Raw genomic sequence first — 15,635 nt, forward strand, 5'->3', positions numbered from 1 at the left:
TAAGTGGCAACAGCAACAATAATGGTAACACTCGTCATGATAAAATTAGAAGAGACCATGAAAGACCTTCTGGTGCCTTCTCCAGTCTTCAGGAGGTAAACTGTGTGTCAGATGATCATCTGTTCTCTTTGCAAGCATCTTTCCAGGGGTGGCTACTGTACATCAGGATCTCTGAGATATTTGGTGGGGGGAGCTTTGTTCCTGGGGCAGCGGAAAGGAACATGGAGAAATGGTTAGGAGCAAGGGCTCTGAGTCTAACTGGGCCCGGGGTTCATGCACTTGATCACTATTTGTTAAACACCTGGATGGGCCAGGATGTGAGTATGTAATGGTGAGTGGGACAGGCAAGATCTCCACCCCAAGTAGGTTCGAGTCTCCACGTGGATATGAATCCTTGCTCCATCATCTACCGGCCATGCACTTGACCTTGTGTCAAAGGCAAGCCTCAGTCCCCTCTGCTCTGACATGAGAACCCTGATACCTTCCTCACAGAGCTGCTATAACATTTAAGGCCTGTAAAGCACTTAGCACATAGTAGGTGCTCAATAAAAAGCTACATATGCTAGTCAGATACAGTAGGTAGCTGGGGCAAGGCTTTGGCTCTGGGCAAGTCCCCATCCAAGCCATGTGACCTTGGGTGAGTCCCTTTATCACTGAACCTCAGTTTCTTCAACTGCAAGCTGGGGATCATACAGTCCTCCCCAACTAGGGTTGGCAGTTTTAAATGAGATGGGACGATAGAAGGAGTTTGGCTCCCTGGCGCTTAGCATGCACGTGATAAGTGATGGCTGCAGTTCTGCATTCTCCAAAATCCTGGAGGCAGGAAGACTCACCTGGGGGCTGGTGAGGCCACACCTACTAGTCTTCATGCTACACAGGACCAGCTTTAAGGCCACTCTGGTCTCCCCTTGAGCCAGCCTGCCCTTCACGGTCACTCTCTCTGAGGGCTGCCACCCATAGGTACTGGCTAATGTGCTTTGCCTAAAACGCTGAATTCTGTTCATATGAAACATAAACACCCAGCCCAGGCTGGTTGTCAACAGGCAGCCCATATCCCAGCACCACAGCAGGGAGCGCTCAGAGGGCCATGGGGAAATGTGTCTCTGGAATTACTCAAGGCTGACACTTACTTTGAGATTGAGATTAAAGAAGGAGGCACGGAGCGTTCTCTAGCACCCTGCTGTCGGGAGCCCAATTAACCACATTCCTTCTAAAGGGACACAAGTAAACAGACGCGTTCCCGCCTGGGATCTTCCAGAACTGGGTCAAGTGTTATTATTTGGTGGGGCGGGAGATATACATATATATATTTTTTAATTAGAAAAAAATTAAAGCAAACTTTCCAAAAGACTACACTGGAGCTACAACAGTTGAAAAAGTCAGTTTGGGAGAGGCTTTGTGCCCCTAAATCTCTGTGACTCTGCTGTTGGTAGGAATGTAAATTGGTACAACCATTATGGAGAACAGTATGGAGGTTCCTTAAAAAACTAAAAATAGAGCTACCATATGATCCAGCAATCCCACTCCTGGGCATATATCTGGAGAAAACCATCATTCAAAAAGATACATGCACCCCAATGTTCATTGCAGCACTGTTCACATAGCCAAGACATGGAAGCAACCTAAATGTCCACTGACAGAGGAATGGATAAAGATGTGGTTGGTATACACACACACACACACACACACACACACACACACACACACACACACACAATGGAATATTACTCAGCCATAAAAAAGAATGAAACAATGCCATGTGCAGCCACATGGATGGACCTGGAGATTGTCATACTGAGTGAAGTAAGTCAAACAGAGAAAGAGAAATATTGTATGATATCACTTATATGTAGAATCTAAAAAGATGATACAAATGAACTTATTTACAAAACAGAAATAGAGTCACAGATATAAAAAAAACAAACTTATGGTTACCAGGGGGAAAGTGGGGGAGGGATGAATTGGAAGATTAGGATTGACATATACACACTACTATATATAAAGCAGATAACTAATAAGGACCTACTGTACAGCACAGGGAACTCTACTCAATACTCTGTAATGACCTATATGGGAAAAGAATCTAAAAAAGAGTGGACATATGAATATGTATAACTGATTCACTATGCTGTACAGCAGAAACTAACACAACACTGTAAATCAACTATACTCCAGTTTAAAAAAAAAATCTCTGTGACTCTGACTCTTGGAATTCACACGTTCAAATCCTCACGGGACACCGACTTTGCCTCTTATTGGAAAAGTATCAAATGTGCTGCTAAGAGGGACCTGGGTTGACTCATCTCCATGCCTGCTTTATAAAAATTTTCCATTTTGAAAGAATTTTAGACTTACAGAAAAGAGCGCTCCTGTACACCCTTCACCCGGCTTCCCCATCTCCACTCTGCCTTTTTTATTCAAATCTTTTTTAGTTTTTTAAAGCATTATCTTCTAGTGACTTCTCCTGAAGGCTATGAGTCATTTTCCTGTCTTTTGCTTTCTTACTTTCTTCCTCCAGTCCTTTCTTCCTGGTTTGGCACTAATTTCCATTCTCCATGCTAGCTGTGCACTAGAACCACCTGGTACTTTTAAAAAATCATGGAGGCCCAAGCCCCAAACCACCAGTGTGCTCGGGGTCATCTGGGAAGCGTGTTGGAAACATAGATGCTCTATCCCTACCCTTCAAGCCCTGGGTGGGGTCTCAGGATTCACAACCTAAATGAGCATCCTGGGGGATTCTGGTGCAGGAAGCCCACAAACCACCTTTTGAGAAATACTGGCTTTGTGTTACCTGCAAATCAGAGAACCCTGATTGCATTGTCCTCTTAAATTGGGTATGGTAGTACTTAACATTTTTGGTTTATATTTCCACTGTTAGACACTGGGGAGCCATTGAGAGTTCAAGAGGAGAGGAGAGACGACGCCAGGCTGTGCTACACCAACACTGGCAATCTGGCAGCCTCAGGAGGATTAGGCTGGAGAGTTGGGGAGAGATGGTAGCTGGCAGGAGTGGGGAATGGGGGCAGAATTGCATAATGCTTAGGACTTAGGATTCTGGATTTAAAGAGCATTGAGTTTATAACTGACTACCACTGCTTCTTAGCTGTGTGCATTTGGGTAAGTTCTTTGGCTACTCTGGGCCTTAGACGCCCGTCTGTAAAATCAAGATAGTAACAGGGGTCCCTTCCCCAGGAGCTGCAGTGAGGGCTGAGTCGTGGATGGCCATGAACCACTTAGGCCAATGGCCAGCAAGCACTCCCTGTAGCAAGTATTGAAGAGATGGACTGGGGAAGTATTGCCTCCTTCTACCAAAACATCTTCACCTTGCTTGTGTCATTTCAGCTCCACAGAGTTCCTAAGTGCCCCTGTGGGCCAGACCCTGTGCTAAGTGATGAAGATACAACAACCTGAACAGGGACCCTGCACTCTGGGGCCTCCGCCCTAGGCTGGAGAACGGCACACTGATCATTGCAAAGCAGAGTGGGGCCACACACCCTTGACACACGCCCAGGTTCAAGAGCAGGACAGGCAGGGGAGGGCGAGTAATTGGCTATAGTCTCCATTCCTCCCACTTTCTAGCCAATTCCAGATTATGACTAGAACTGTCTTTCATGCTGCTTTATTGTATATATTTAAAATTTTCTGCATATTATGATGTTTTCACACCTTAAAAAAACTTTCTGGCTGGAACAAGACTGTGTCTCCCTGGACCAGACAATTCTTAGAGGCAGGAAAGAGCCCAGTATGTCTTTGATATGCAAACTAACCAATCCTCCATCTGGTCCATACACCCCCGGAGACAATGTCCCTCTGCCTTAATCAGCCCAGGACTGAGTACCAGGCAACTAGGAACCATCCCTCTAGCCCAAAGTTCACTGAATTGTTCACCTAGCCAGTCCTAGGCTGTTCACTCTGCCCTTTCCTGCCTTGCCCTCAGAAACCCCAATAAAGGCCTCAGTCTCAGAGTTCACCCCGCTCCTGACTTCTGTCTCCTGTCTCCTGTCCACCCTGGTGTCTTTTCCATGTGCCCTGAGCCACTCGCCTCCTGTCTCCAGCACCTGTGGATAGAATAACCTTTGTTTTCCTGAGTCTCTCTGTGTCTCCTCTTGTGGTTGCACCTGACCGACCATCTCAGAAAAGAACAGAAAACAGCTACTTGCCTCTGACAGTAAACTTTTAGTTTGAAAACCTACTAGAAGCTTTTAGAAAGTCTAAATAGTATGGGATAACTTTGGTCACTGGCCCGTTTAGCCCACTCAAGGGTTTTGGTGGACAGCAGCCATACTTCTGTAAGACGGCTAGGGCTTGGTCATCCCCTGCTGGTTCCCTTGTCCCTGGATTCTCTACTGAAGGATACCATTTAAGCATCTGCCATTTCTCAGAGGTATGTGTGTATGTGTGTGTGTGTGTGTGTGTGTGTGTGTGCACATGCGCACGTGTGTGCTGGGCTGAGGACAGGAGAGAAAGCTGCAAACGAACTCCAGACAAGTTCAGATCCCACCCCTACGTCAGTGACTTTGGATCAGTCACCTAACCTCCCTAAAGTTTCAGTGTCACATGTGCAAGGAGACAAGAGTACCCCCCCCCCACATGAATGTGAGCTCGGAAATGGACCATGAAGAACCTGGCAGCAGGTGAGGCAGGGCCTCAGAGAAGGGACGCCTCTCAGACACCTCATCCAGAACAGCACTTCTGTCCCCAGGAATCACTGGGAACTTCTGTTTAGGAAAAGAGGGGACTGTTAAGGCTCAAGGCTGTCGGGAAATATGGAACTACCCACCCTGTAGCTGAGTCACAGTAAAAACTGTGAGTTTTTGCAAACTCGGAGCTCATGGCATTCACACACGGTGTCTCTTCATGAAATGCTAGAGCAAGTTGCTGGCGGAGTCCGCACTCAAAAAATAATTGCCGACTAGCTTGAAAGAGATGACAGTCATGTGAAAATTATAGCTAACGCTTATGGAGCACATATGATGAGCCGGGCATTATACAAAGCCCCTCACACGTATTAATTTATTTAAATTCCACATCAATTCTACGGGACATGCTACTAATAGCCCCATTTTACAGATGGGGAGACTGAGACACAGATAGGGTCAGTAACTTTGGCCAAGTCACACAGCTTAGGTATGTGTTAGTTAGCATGGTGGAGCTGGGATTCAAACCCAGCAACAGTGATGGTGGTTTTTATTTTATTTTACTTTTCAATAAATTTACTTATTTTTTGGCCGTGTTGGGTCTTCGTTGCTGCGCGCGGGCTTTCTCTAGTTGCGGCTAGTGGGGGCTACTCTTCGTCTCAGTGCGCGGGCATCTCACTGCGGTGGCTTCTCTTGTTGCGGAGCATGGGCTTTAGGCGTGCTCCACGGCATGTGGGATCTTCCACGACCAGGGCTCAAACCCATGTCCCCTGCATTGGCAGGCAGATTCTTAACCATTGTGCCACCAGGGAGGTCCTATGATGGTGGTTTTTAATCAACTGAGCATCTACCAGGCATCAAATCCTTGCTGGACACCTAGTACTTCTGATCATCACAAAAGCTTTCCAGGGAGAACGATCAAGCTCCTTTTACTGATGAGGAAACTGAGGCCCAGGGAGGTGGAGTGGCTGCAGCTTGCCCAAGCTGGAACACAGGGGTCAGAGTAAACTCTCACCATGCTGAACCCTACCACATGGCCCTGAGCCTGCTGAAGCCTCCCAGAACCCACTCCAGACCTTTTAAGAACCCGGCTTGTACTTTGTGACATAAATCAGCTCAATGACCAATAGCACCTCCTGAGTCAGTCATCTGAACTCGGAATGTCACTTCAGTTGCGGCACCTCCTACCTTCTGCTCTGTGTTCAGTGTCTTCTCAGGGACATGACTGACCTGGCTCTCCCTGCCTGGTGAGCAATAGGCTCACTTTGTTCTTTTCAGCTCTACACTCCTATTTTAATTTGATGTGTGTCTGATTCCAAAGCCTGTAAACTTCCACCTGTCCCTGCCCACCTTACTGAGAATGCATATTATTTTTCCGGTTGAACTCGCTGAAAAACAACCCTGGCCACCTTTCCAGGGAGGTTTGTGCTTGTGGTGGGCTGAATGATGGCTTCCCGAGATGTCCACATCCCAATCCCTGGAAACTCTGAATACTTTACAGGGCAGTAGAGACTTTATAGACGTGATTGGGTTAAGGATCTTGAAGTGGGTGATTATCCTGGATTATCTGAGTGAGCCTAGAGTAATTACAAAAACTTTTATAAGAGGGAGACAGGGGACTTCCCTGGTGGTCCAGTGGGTAAGACTCCACGTATGCGTGCCACAACTAAGAGTTTGCATGCTGCAACTAAGAGTCCACATGCCGCAACTAAGAAGTCTGCATGCTGCAACGAAGATCCTGTGTGCCACAACTAAGACCCTGAGCAGCCTAAATAAATAAATATTTTCAAAAAAAAGAGAGAGAGAGAGAGAGAGAGACAGGAGAGTCAGACTCAGAGAAAGGGATGTAATGATAGAAGCAGAGAGACAGAGAGAGAAAGAGAGAGACCACAAGATGCTATGCTGCTGGCTTTGAAGATGAAGATGGGGCCACAAGCCAAGGGATGCAAGTGACTTCTAGAAGCTAGGAAAAGCAAGGAAACGGATTCTCTCCCTGGAGCCTCCAGAAGGAATACACCCCTGCCGACACCTTGATTTTAGCCCAGGGAAATACATTTTAGACTTCCGACTTCCAGAACTGTAAGAGAATTAAATGTGTGTTGCTTTAAGCTACTCCATTGGTGGTCATTTGTTACGGCAGCTATGGCAAATCACACGGTGCTCTTACCGTCTCTGATTGTGAAGCTGTGGAGCAAGGCCAGGCCATCGAACCAGTGGTTGTATCTGGTCTCACCCACTGTGTGCATCCCAGGCCCATTGCGGAGCAGGGTCCCCTGCAGCCATGCTGGAATCCTGCCTGGTGAGAGAAAGAACATTTAGTTTCCAGTTCTGCACCTAAACCAAAAAGCTAAAAGAAGTGGCCATACAGCCCCTGTACCACTTGCTGCATCCGTTCATTTCCAGAAAGAATATGTCTGGCATTGTGCTAGCGCTGAGGATACCAAGCTGAACAGGCATCATCCCTGTCTCCAAGTTGCTCCCCATCCATTAAAAGACAAAAACAAAGGAAAACACTCAAAATACACTGTGCTAAAGGCAAGGCAACAGACTGAGCAAGGGTGCTGCGTGGAACAGAACTCCACCCTGAAATTGGGTGATAGCAGGAGGGTGAGGAATGTTTCCTGAGGAGGCGACCTGGTTGAGTTTTGAGGGAGAGTAGGTGTTTGCCTTGCAAAGGCCTGAGGAGAGAACATTCTAGAGCTGTGCTGTCCAATGTGGTAGCCACCACCCCCGAGTGGCAACTGGGCACTGGAAACGTGGCTAGTCCCAACTGAGATGTGCAGTAAATGTGAAACGCACACCACGTTGCAAAGACTTAGAATGAAAAGGAAATGTAAAACATCTCATTAGCAGTTTAAAAATATTAATTACATGTTGGTCTGATAACATTCTGGATATGTGGTATTAAATAAAATATACTATTAAAATTAATTTCATCTGTTTCTTTGTATTTCTTTGAATGCGGCTATTAGAAAATTTTAAATTACACATGAGCAGGTGTTATATTGCCATTGGACAGCATTGCAGGTGCTGTTGGGGTCCCGCCCCTGTCCCCTTGGCGTTCACCTCTCCCTGAAGGCTGCTTTCTGCAAAAACCTACAGCTCTCCACCTGAGGGCTTTGTTCTCACTGTGGAGCAGCTCTGCCCACACGTGGATGAGCTGGAAGCTCACTGGAGAGTTAACGCCCATGAAAGCTGCTCTCACCCAAAGATGGATGGGATGCTATGGGTCAAAGGCCACCACTTCCTTGCCCTCGGCTGACACAATGCAAGGCATATTTTATGCTTTGTCCAGAGGATTTGGCTCCAATGATTCCTGGTGGTCAACGGCTTGACAATGTCTTCTTCATTGGCTTCCCTCCCAGTGTTCCTTAGGAAGCACATCCCAAATAAACGACTTACACCTGAATTCTTATCTCTGGAGAAACCCGAACCCAGAGATCAAAGACCAATTCAAAGATCAGGAGATGTGCAAGTTGTTTAGTAAGAGCTGGCCTGTAACTTTCAAGCGAGGACATCATAAATATTGCGGCTGGAGAGTTAAGTAGGGCCAAGCGACCAAGGTCAACAAGACCACACCAAGCTTTGATTTGGTGCTCAGAAGAATGGGACACCTTTGACGGTTATAACAGGGAAAATAGGATCAGATTTTTTTTGCGATTTTAAAAATTGAGATAAAATTCACATAACATACAATCCACCATTTCAAAGCGTACAGTTCAGGATTATTATTCTTTTAATGAACATTTACAATGTTGTGCAACTATCACCACTAACTCCAGAACATTTCCATCACCCCAGAAAGAAGCCCTGTTCTCATTAGCAGTCAATCCCCATCCCCCGCTCAGCCCCTAGCAACCACTAATCTACGGTCTGTCTCTAAGGATCTGCCTCTTCTCATACTAACGGAATGTGATCAGATTTGGGGGTTTCAAAAGTTATTTCTGGCTATGGTGTGGAGTGTGGACGGGAGGAGCCAGAGGGAGGTGGGAAGGCCAGAGAGAGGAACAGGGTAGCAGCAGTGGGGATGGAGAGAAACCAATGGAACAAAGGGACTTAGAGTTTGACTAAATGTATGGGGAAGGGGAGGGGAACACTCAAAAAATGCAGCCGAGTCTCTTGCCTTGGGTGGGATTATTCACAGAGACCCAGGACACAGAAGGAGCAGGTTGAGGCAGAGCAGGGAGAGATGAATCTGAGCATATATTAAAGCCCTAGACATAATAAGAAGACCATTTATTGAGCACTATGTGCTTTAATAGATTAAATCATTTAGTCATTGCGGCAATCTCATGTGGTAGGTACATGTTGACTTTATTAGACGTGAGAGGAAACTGAGTCAGAAAATGCTTAAGTAACTCGCCAAAGAAGCCTCCGAGCCAAGAATGCGCAGCTGGACGTGAAGCCAGAGCCTTGGCCTGGCCCCCCGGGGCAGACGTGTCCACACAGGCACAGTGTTTAGTGAGCTGTCTGCCAGCGGACGCTGACCAGCTGATTAGACGTGACCCAGGGCTGGAGGCCTGCCCTAAGCTGGAGCCCATCCTCTGCTGCCCGCCGGGACTCAGGCAAGTTGCTGCTTCTCCCTGGCCCTCAGCTTCACACCTGCCCAGTAGGGAGGCCTGATTTACAGCAGTGGTCCCCCACTTGGAATCACCCAGAGGGCTGTAAAAACACAGGTTTCTGGGCACCACCCCCGGAGTATCTGATTCAGAGGGTCTGAAGTGAGGCCAGGAATCTGTGATTCTAACAAGAGCCCAGGGGATGCTGATGCTGCAGGTCTGGGGTCCATCCTCTGAGAACAGCTGATCTAGATCTAGAGGTTCATTCAGCTTCTCAGGTCCTAGGATTCTTGTTTTCTAAAATTTCCAAGCATTTCCATGCAGTCACTAAACATGAGCTGTAAAGGGGTATAATGGCAAAATGTCCGTGGTACCCCAGAGGATAAAAGGATAGGCATCAAGGATCCCTTTTTTAAAAATAGAAAGTTAACAGTAAGTGTATATTTGTTTTTTGAAAAAGTATTTATATGCAAAATCTATTAATAGATCTTTGTACTCTCTATATTTATGTATCTTTTAAAAACTTAAATAGGCTCAAATATTAATAGTGCTTAAGAGATGGAAATACAGCTGAGTTTTATTTCCCTCTGCGTTCTCATTTGCACTTCCAAGTTTTATGCGTAATATAGACACGCATATAGATTTCACATTACCTCTGTAATCAGAAAAAATATACATAAAACCTTTTTTTTTTCTTTCAAAAGCCACCCAAGGCAATTCCTCAGCTGAGAAGCTCCAATCTGACTTGCCTCACAAAGGGCACTGTTGTCCTGTCCTTGTGAAAACTGTGCATCTATCCAAAACGGTGGTGTGGCTGAGCCAACCCCCTCCCAACCCTCAGCACCACTCCTGGGACGGGAGAGTTCAGATCCACTTACTGCCCGGCAGAGTCTAAACAAAATGGTCCCACGAAAGTGGCCACTAAGAAGAGGTGGAGCAAACCCATGAAACGGAGATTCCTGAGGAGGCTCCCACCCTGGGCTCTGCAGGTACTCGCATCCTGAAATCGCACCTTCTAGGAAATCACATCGGGCTCCGCGATGCCCCCCAGCGCGCATGTGCAGCAGTGGGCGCTCCCACGCGATTCTCTTGTTACGTTGAAATTAACTTAGGACGCGCACATTTTTACAAATATATCACGCACTGGGGATGGGGCACAATTTGCAGAAGAATCCCATTGTCTGTATGCCAATTGCAGCAGTCCCGGGACTTTTCTCCTGGAAATAGTGAGAACGACTCTCTCTCCTTGAAAACTGTTATAATGCATAAAAGCACATCTAGTTCTTCACAGAGAATATATCTAGATTATGGATCATCTTCCCTCTATATACCGCTTTCCAGATTTTTCAAAAATAATTTATAATAAACATTACTTTTATAAGCAGAAAAAAGTGTACATCTAAACATATAAGTACCCATCGCTTATAGAAAACGCTCACCTGTCACTCTGGCCCTCAGAGGCTCCAGTTGTTCCTTATTATTTCTGCCAAATATTATATCCATCGTGCAGGGCGATGAGCAACAGTGGTATTAACAGTGAACAGACGCTCCTCTGTGTTCAAGGCGACTACTCCTGGCCCCTCCTTGCCTTCCCATCCTGCTCTCCTGCAGCTTCCTTTACATCTCCTTCCCTTCTGATGCCACTCGTTTCTCCCTTTGCTTTCCTCTCTCCGCTCTCCGCTCTCCGAGGGCCTGGGATCTCTTCGTGCACACGGTGGCGGGAAGCTGCACTGGCGTTATTTATGTTTGCTCAACGGTCAATTCCCCAGCCATGTGTCCCAGTTAATCTTTAATTCTCTGATTGTGTCCTCAACTCTCCCTTTCCACTTCCACTTTTGGTTGAATCAAGAAAAGCGAGTTTCTTGCTGTGTTTAAGCTGACAGGGTCCGGGGGGTGGGGTGGCGGGGGAGGGATAAATTGGAAGATTGGGATTGATGCATACACACTATTATATATAAAATAGATAACTAATAAGGACCTGCTGTATAGCACATGGAACTCTACTCAATACTCTGTAATGGCCTATATGAGAAAAGAATCTAAAAAAGAGTGGATATAAGTATATGTGTAACTGATTCACTTTGCTGTACACCTGAAACTAACACAACATGGTAAATCAACTCTGCTCCAATAAAAATTTTAAAAAAACAACAGGTGGGATCATTTAGCGGTGCATTCTGCTTAGGACACCTGGATTAGGGCAGCCCAGAGTGCATCAATCACGTGAATCCCTACTGCACAGCATGGGAACTGTTTGCCAGAGAGGGAAAGTATTGTTTTGTTTTGTTTTGTTGTGAATAAAGGTCCCTGAGCTTCCTCACCACGCTCCCCACCACTCAGAAAGAAAAAACTCATATGTAAAGAGCGACTTAATTATACTTCATTTTTTGGAGAAGTAAACATAAAATGTTTCACGTATCCATTTAAACAATAAATTCAGGGAACCAAAAACTCTACTCAGGAACTACAAGGAATAGTAAAAAACAAACTTCAGCTCCAAGTTTCTGGCCCATCAAGAGGGAGATAGTATGCCTGTATTTGATTTTAAGGTTCCCCTATATTCATGAATCTCGAGGTGATGCCATTGCCTAAAATTCATATTCAACTTACTATGAATGTTGGGTGATGAGTTACTGGCCTCACCTTCACTCATGCTGCTTTAAGAAAGAACCAGCTGTTCCCTCTCTGGGTGGAGTGAGAAAAGCTGGCCTTTATGCAGCCAGCTGGGTCTAGTAGTATCAGGGCTGGGCCCAGACTGTTCCAGGATCGCAGAGCTCAGTCCTGAGAGCAGCTTGGCCTGGCTTTGCTCCACCCTGGCTGCACATTCCAAGCACCTGGCGGGAGCTTTAGCAATGCCCGTGCTGGGCCCCACTCCAGACCCACCCATTCAGAGTCTCTGAAGGTGCAGCCCAGCCCTCAGTAGTCTTAAAACTTCTCCGGAGTATTCTACTTTGCACAGCAGGCCCTGGTTAAGAAGCCCTGGTCCAGGGGAAGATGCTACGTGTTTGCGTTAATACTAGATTCACGTTCCTCCCTTTTCTGTGTCTGGGGTATGTTACTTACCCTCTTTGAGCCTCCATTTCCTTATCTGTAAAACAGAGGTATAACAATATTAAAATCTCAAGGTTATTCAAATCTCAAGGGTCTAGCAAAAGCCCTCATCCCCACACAGTTAATGTCGGCCTTTCTTCCCTGCTGTCTCTGAAGGCACTTCCCTTTGATCCACGTTTTCCATTCAGTCCCACAATAGCTTTGCCAGTTTATTCTGCTGTCTGGTGTAAACACGTGTAACCATGTCAGGGTTATTTATTCCTAGGTTGTGAACGCTGAGTCCTTGTGAGGATTAAAGGAGAATGTCTGGCATACCTTGAGTGCTTGGGAAAAAATTACTCTACCAAGGGCGGCATCTCTGGTGCAGAAGAAAAGAGCTCAGGGCTTATGGGCATCAGAAGGCCTGGGCTGGAATCTCAGCCCCTAGGATCTGAAACTGTGATTTGTCACATGACTCCTCTGAACCTCACTTTATTCTGCAAAACAGGTTGGCGATGCCCTGTCACAGGGTTTGTTGAGAGGATTAGACTGAAGTTGTATAAGTGAAAACATGACCGTATTCTCCTTTCTTGTCCATTTTGTGTATTCAGAAGAGAAATGGTCCCCATCCATCAAGAATATTCTCTGAGTCAAGTACTTGGTGAAGCCCTCTGCATGTACTGGCTTGCCGTGGCCTTATATAATTCTATGAGATGCGTGTTCTTAGCAGTGTTTTGGGGATGAGAAAACTCAGGGAAGACAACCAGGTTGCCTTAGATCACACAGCTGCTAAGAGATCGAATTAGGAAGCAAAGCCAGGAAGTCTGACTTCGAAATATATACTCTGACAATTCCACACAGCTCCAGCGCATGAGGGATGTTTGCTAGGTTTCTACCGAGTGAAGTGAAGGGTGGAGGACGAAGAAGGCCAGTCTTGGGTTGATATGATTGCCTTGTTATGGAATATTGAGCAAGCTCCCTTCATTCAGGTCCCAGCTGCTCCTCAGGGACAATGTTATGGTGAAACAAAGGACTTTTTCACGATGGTGATAATAACTTGATCATAACAATAGAGATCTATATATTTTCTAGGGCTGCCATAACAAAGTAGCACAGGAAGTCATTTTCCCAGTTCCAGAGGCTGGGAAGTCCATAATACAGGTGTCGGCAGGGTTGGTTTCTTCTAAGACGTCTCCTTAACTTGTAGACGGTCTTCTCACTGTGTCCTTACATGGTCCTCCCTCTGGATATGTACATCCCTCGTGTCTCTGTGTGTCCACTTTTCCTCTTATAAGGATACCAGTCAGTTTGGATGAGGGCCCACCCTAATGGCCTCATTTTAACTTAATCACCTCTTTAAAGGCTCCACCTCCAATACTGTCACATTCTCAGGTACGGCAGTTAGGACTTTAACATATGAATTTGGGGGTGAACACAGTTCAGCCCATAACAATATCATGACAGCACGATGAGTTAATGCAAGATACTTTGGCTGAAAGTAACAGAATATCTGCCGACACACCAAAGATGTGCATTTATCTCAGACATCAAGTCACCTAGGGCTCCTGGCGGGCTCAGAAGCTCATTTGGGTCATCTCACGAGGCTCCCACCTCCCACACTGTCATCCTCAGAGGGTTGGTTTCTCATTCTTGGGCTTGTTCACTTTTGCTTATGAATGATTGCCTTCCCTCCAGGAATCATGTCCTTGCACAATAACTACAAAAGTAAAGAGATAAGATGGGGACGAAGCAGGCATTTTCTTTTTCCAGCTTTCTCTCTTTTTGTGCTAGAGACAACTCTTTCCCATGATCCCCTGAGCAGATTTTTCTCTTAGTCTCATTGGCTGAACTGTGTCATGTGACCCCACCCCCAGGCCAATCCCTGGCAAGCAGGAACAGGAGTGCCCTGATTTCCTTAAACCCGTCATGAGTCACCCCTGCAGAACATGCTGCTACCTGAATCATGTCAAGATATCATTAGCAAGGAAAAACGAGGGAATGGCTGGGGATAGGCAACTTACAGTGTCGTCTGCAGGCAGTACAACGTTCATGCATCCTCACACTCATTCACGCAACATATATTTCCTCAGCACCTACTATGTGCTGGAAATACAGCTGTGAGCAAAACAGGAAAACAATCCTGTGCCTTCTCAGAAATTATACCAACTACATGCCAAATTCTGAGGATATAGTAGTGATTAATGAGAGTCAGTCCCTGCCTTCTCAGGCTCTCATGATGTTCTTTCTGTTTGGGGGGTGAGTCTGCATATCCCCCAAAGTATGCATTTCCCAAGGCAGTTAGAGGCAGTGCAGGGGTTCACAGGACTGCCTTCATGTCAAACCTCCATCCTCCCTCTTTATAAACAAAAATAACAAGCAGCAGCTGTTCTTTCCCAGGAAGCTCTGGCATCGCTCTGGAACCATGAAAGCCTGACCCCTGCTTTCCATGTCTTTGCTAATATGGGAAGAGTGGGACAAGGGACTTGTCACCAGTAGGAGCTGTCTCCTGGCCTGTCCTCCGCCCTCTGATAAACACCATTCACTGGATGCTTGACACATGCCAAGTAGCATGCTAAGTGTCTTATTAGCTGTCTTTTAGTTCATCTCTGTGAGGGAGTCATTAGCAATCTTATTTTTACAGCCTCAGAGACGTGGAGGAATTTGATCAAAGTCAACAGCTAGTCAGCGCATGTTCTCCCCCACTAGCCAGTAATGCTGCCCACATTTTGAAGCTGATAGTTGAGAACAGAGGAGATATGGGAGCAAAAGTAGGTGTTCCACAATTTCTAAAATGCATGTGCTGCCTTAAAATGGGACGAGAACTGGCCAGTGCGTAAGAAAACAGGGCAATGGTAGTGTGAAGGGAGGTAGCTCTTCATACACAAGAGTTTGGGTCATTTTTTGCTGTGTAACACACCACTCTAGGACTTAGTGTCTTCAACATACAGATGGCCAAAAAGCACATGAAAAGATGCTTAACATCACTAATTATTAGAGAAATGCAAATCAAAACTACAAATGAGGTATCACCTCACACCAGTCAGAATGGCCATCATCGAAAAGTCTACAAACAATAAATTCTGGAGGGGGTGTGGAGAAAGAGGAACCCTCCTACACTGCTGGTGGGAATGTAAATTGGTGCAGCCACTATGGAGAACAGTATGGAGGTTCCTTAAAAAACTAAAAATAGAGCTACCATATGATCCAGCAATCCCACTCCTGGGCATATATCTGGAGAAAACCATCATTCAAAAAGACGCATGCACCCCAATGTTCATTGCAGTACTGTTCACATAGCCAAGACATGGAAGCAACCTAAATATCCATCAACAGAGGAGTGGATAAAGAAGATGTGATACATATATACAATGGAATATTACTCAGCCATAAAAAAGAATGAAATAATGCC

The 15,635-nt window shown here is 46.0% G+C and overlaps 1 protein-coding gene across 1 annotated transcript in view; it reads right to left on the reverse strand.

Annotated features, from left to right (window-relative positions):
* BCO1 (beta-carotene oxygenase 1) overlaps positions 1–13,939 on the reverse strand; it is a 40,071-nt gene extending 26,132 nt beyond the window's left edge. The window contains exons 1-4 of the mRNA XM_027119174.1: positions 13,783–13,939; positions 12,260–12,284; positions 10,636–10,926; positions 6,805–6,933 (exon numbers count right to left, since the gene is read on the reverse strand). Of these exons, the coding sequence (XP_026974975.1) occupies positions 6,805–6,933; positions 10,636–10,699 (193 nt within the window). The 5' untranslated portion in view covers positions 10,700–10,926; positions 12,260–12,284; positions 13,783–13,939. The remainder of the gene's footprint in view (positions 1–6,804; positions 6,934–10,635; positions 10,927–12,259; positions 12,285–13,782) is intronic.
* Positions 13,940–15,635: the final 1,696 nt, after the last annotated feature.

Source organism: Aethalodelphis obliquidens, unplaced genomic scaffold (genome assembly GCF_003676395.1).
Source record: "Aethalodelphis obliquidens isolate GAN/ISIS:26980383/991018 unplaced genomic scaffold, ASM367639v1 scaffold20, whole genome shotgun sequence".
NCBI lineage: Eukaryota > Metazoa > Chordata > Mammalia > Artiodactyla > Delphinidae > Aethalodelphis > Aethalodelphis obliquidens.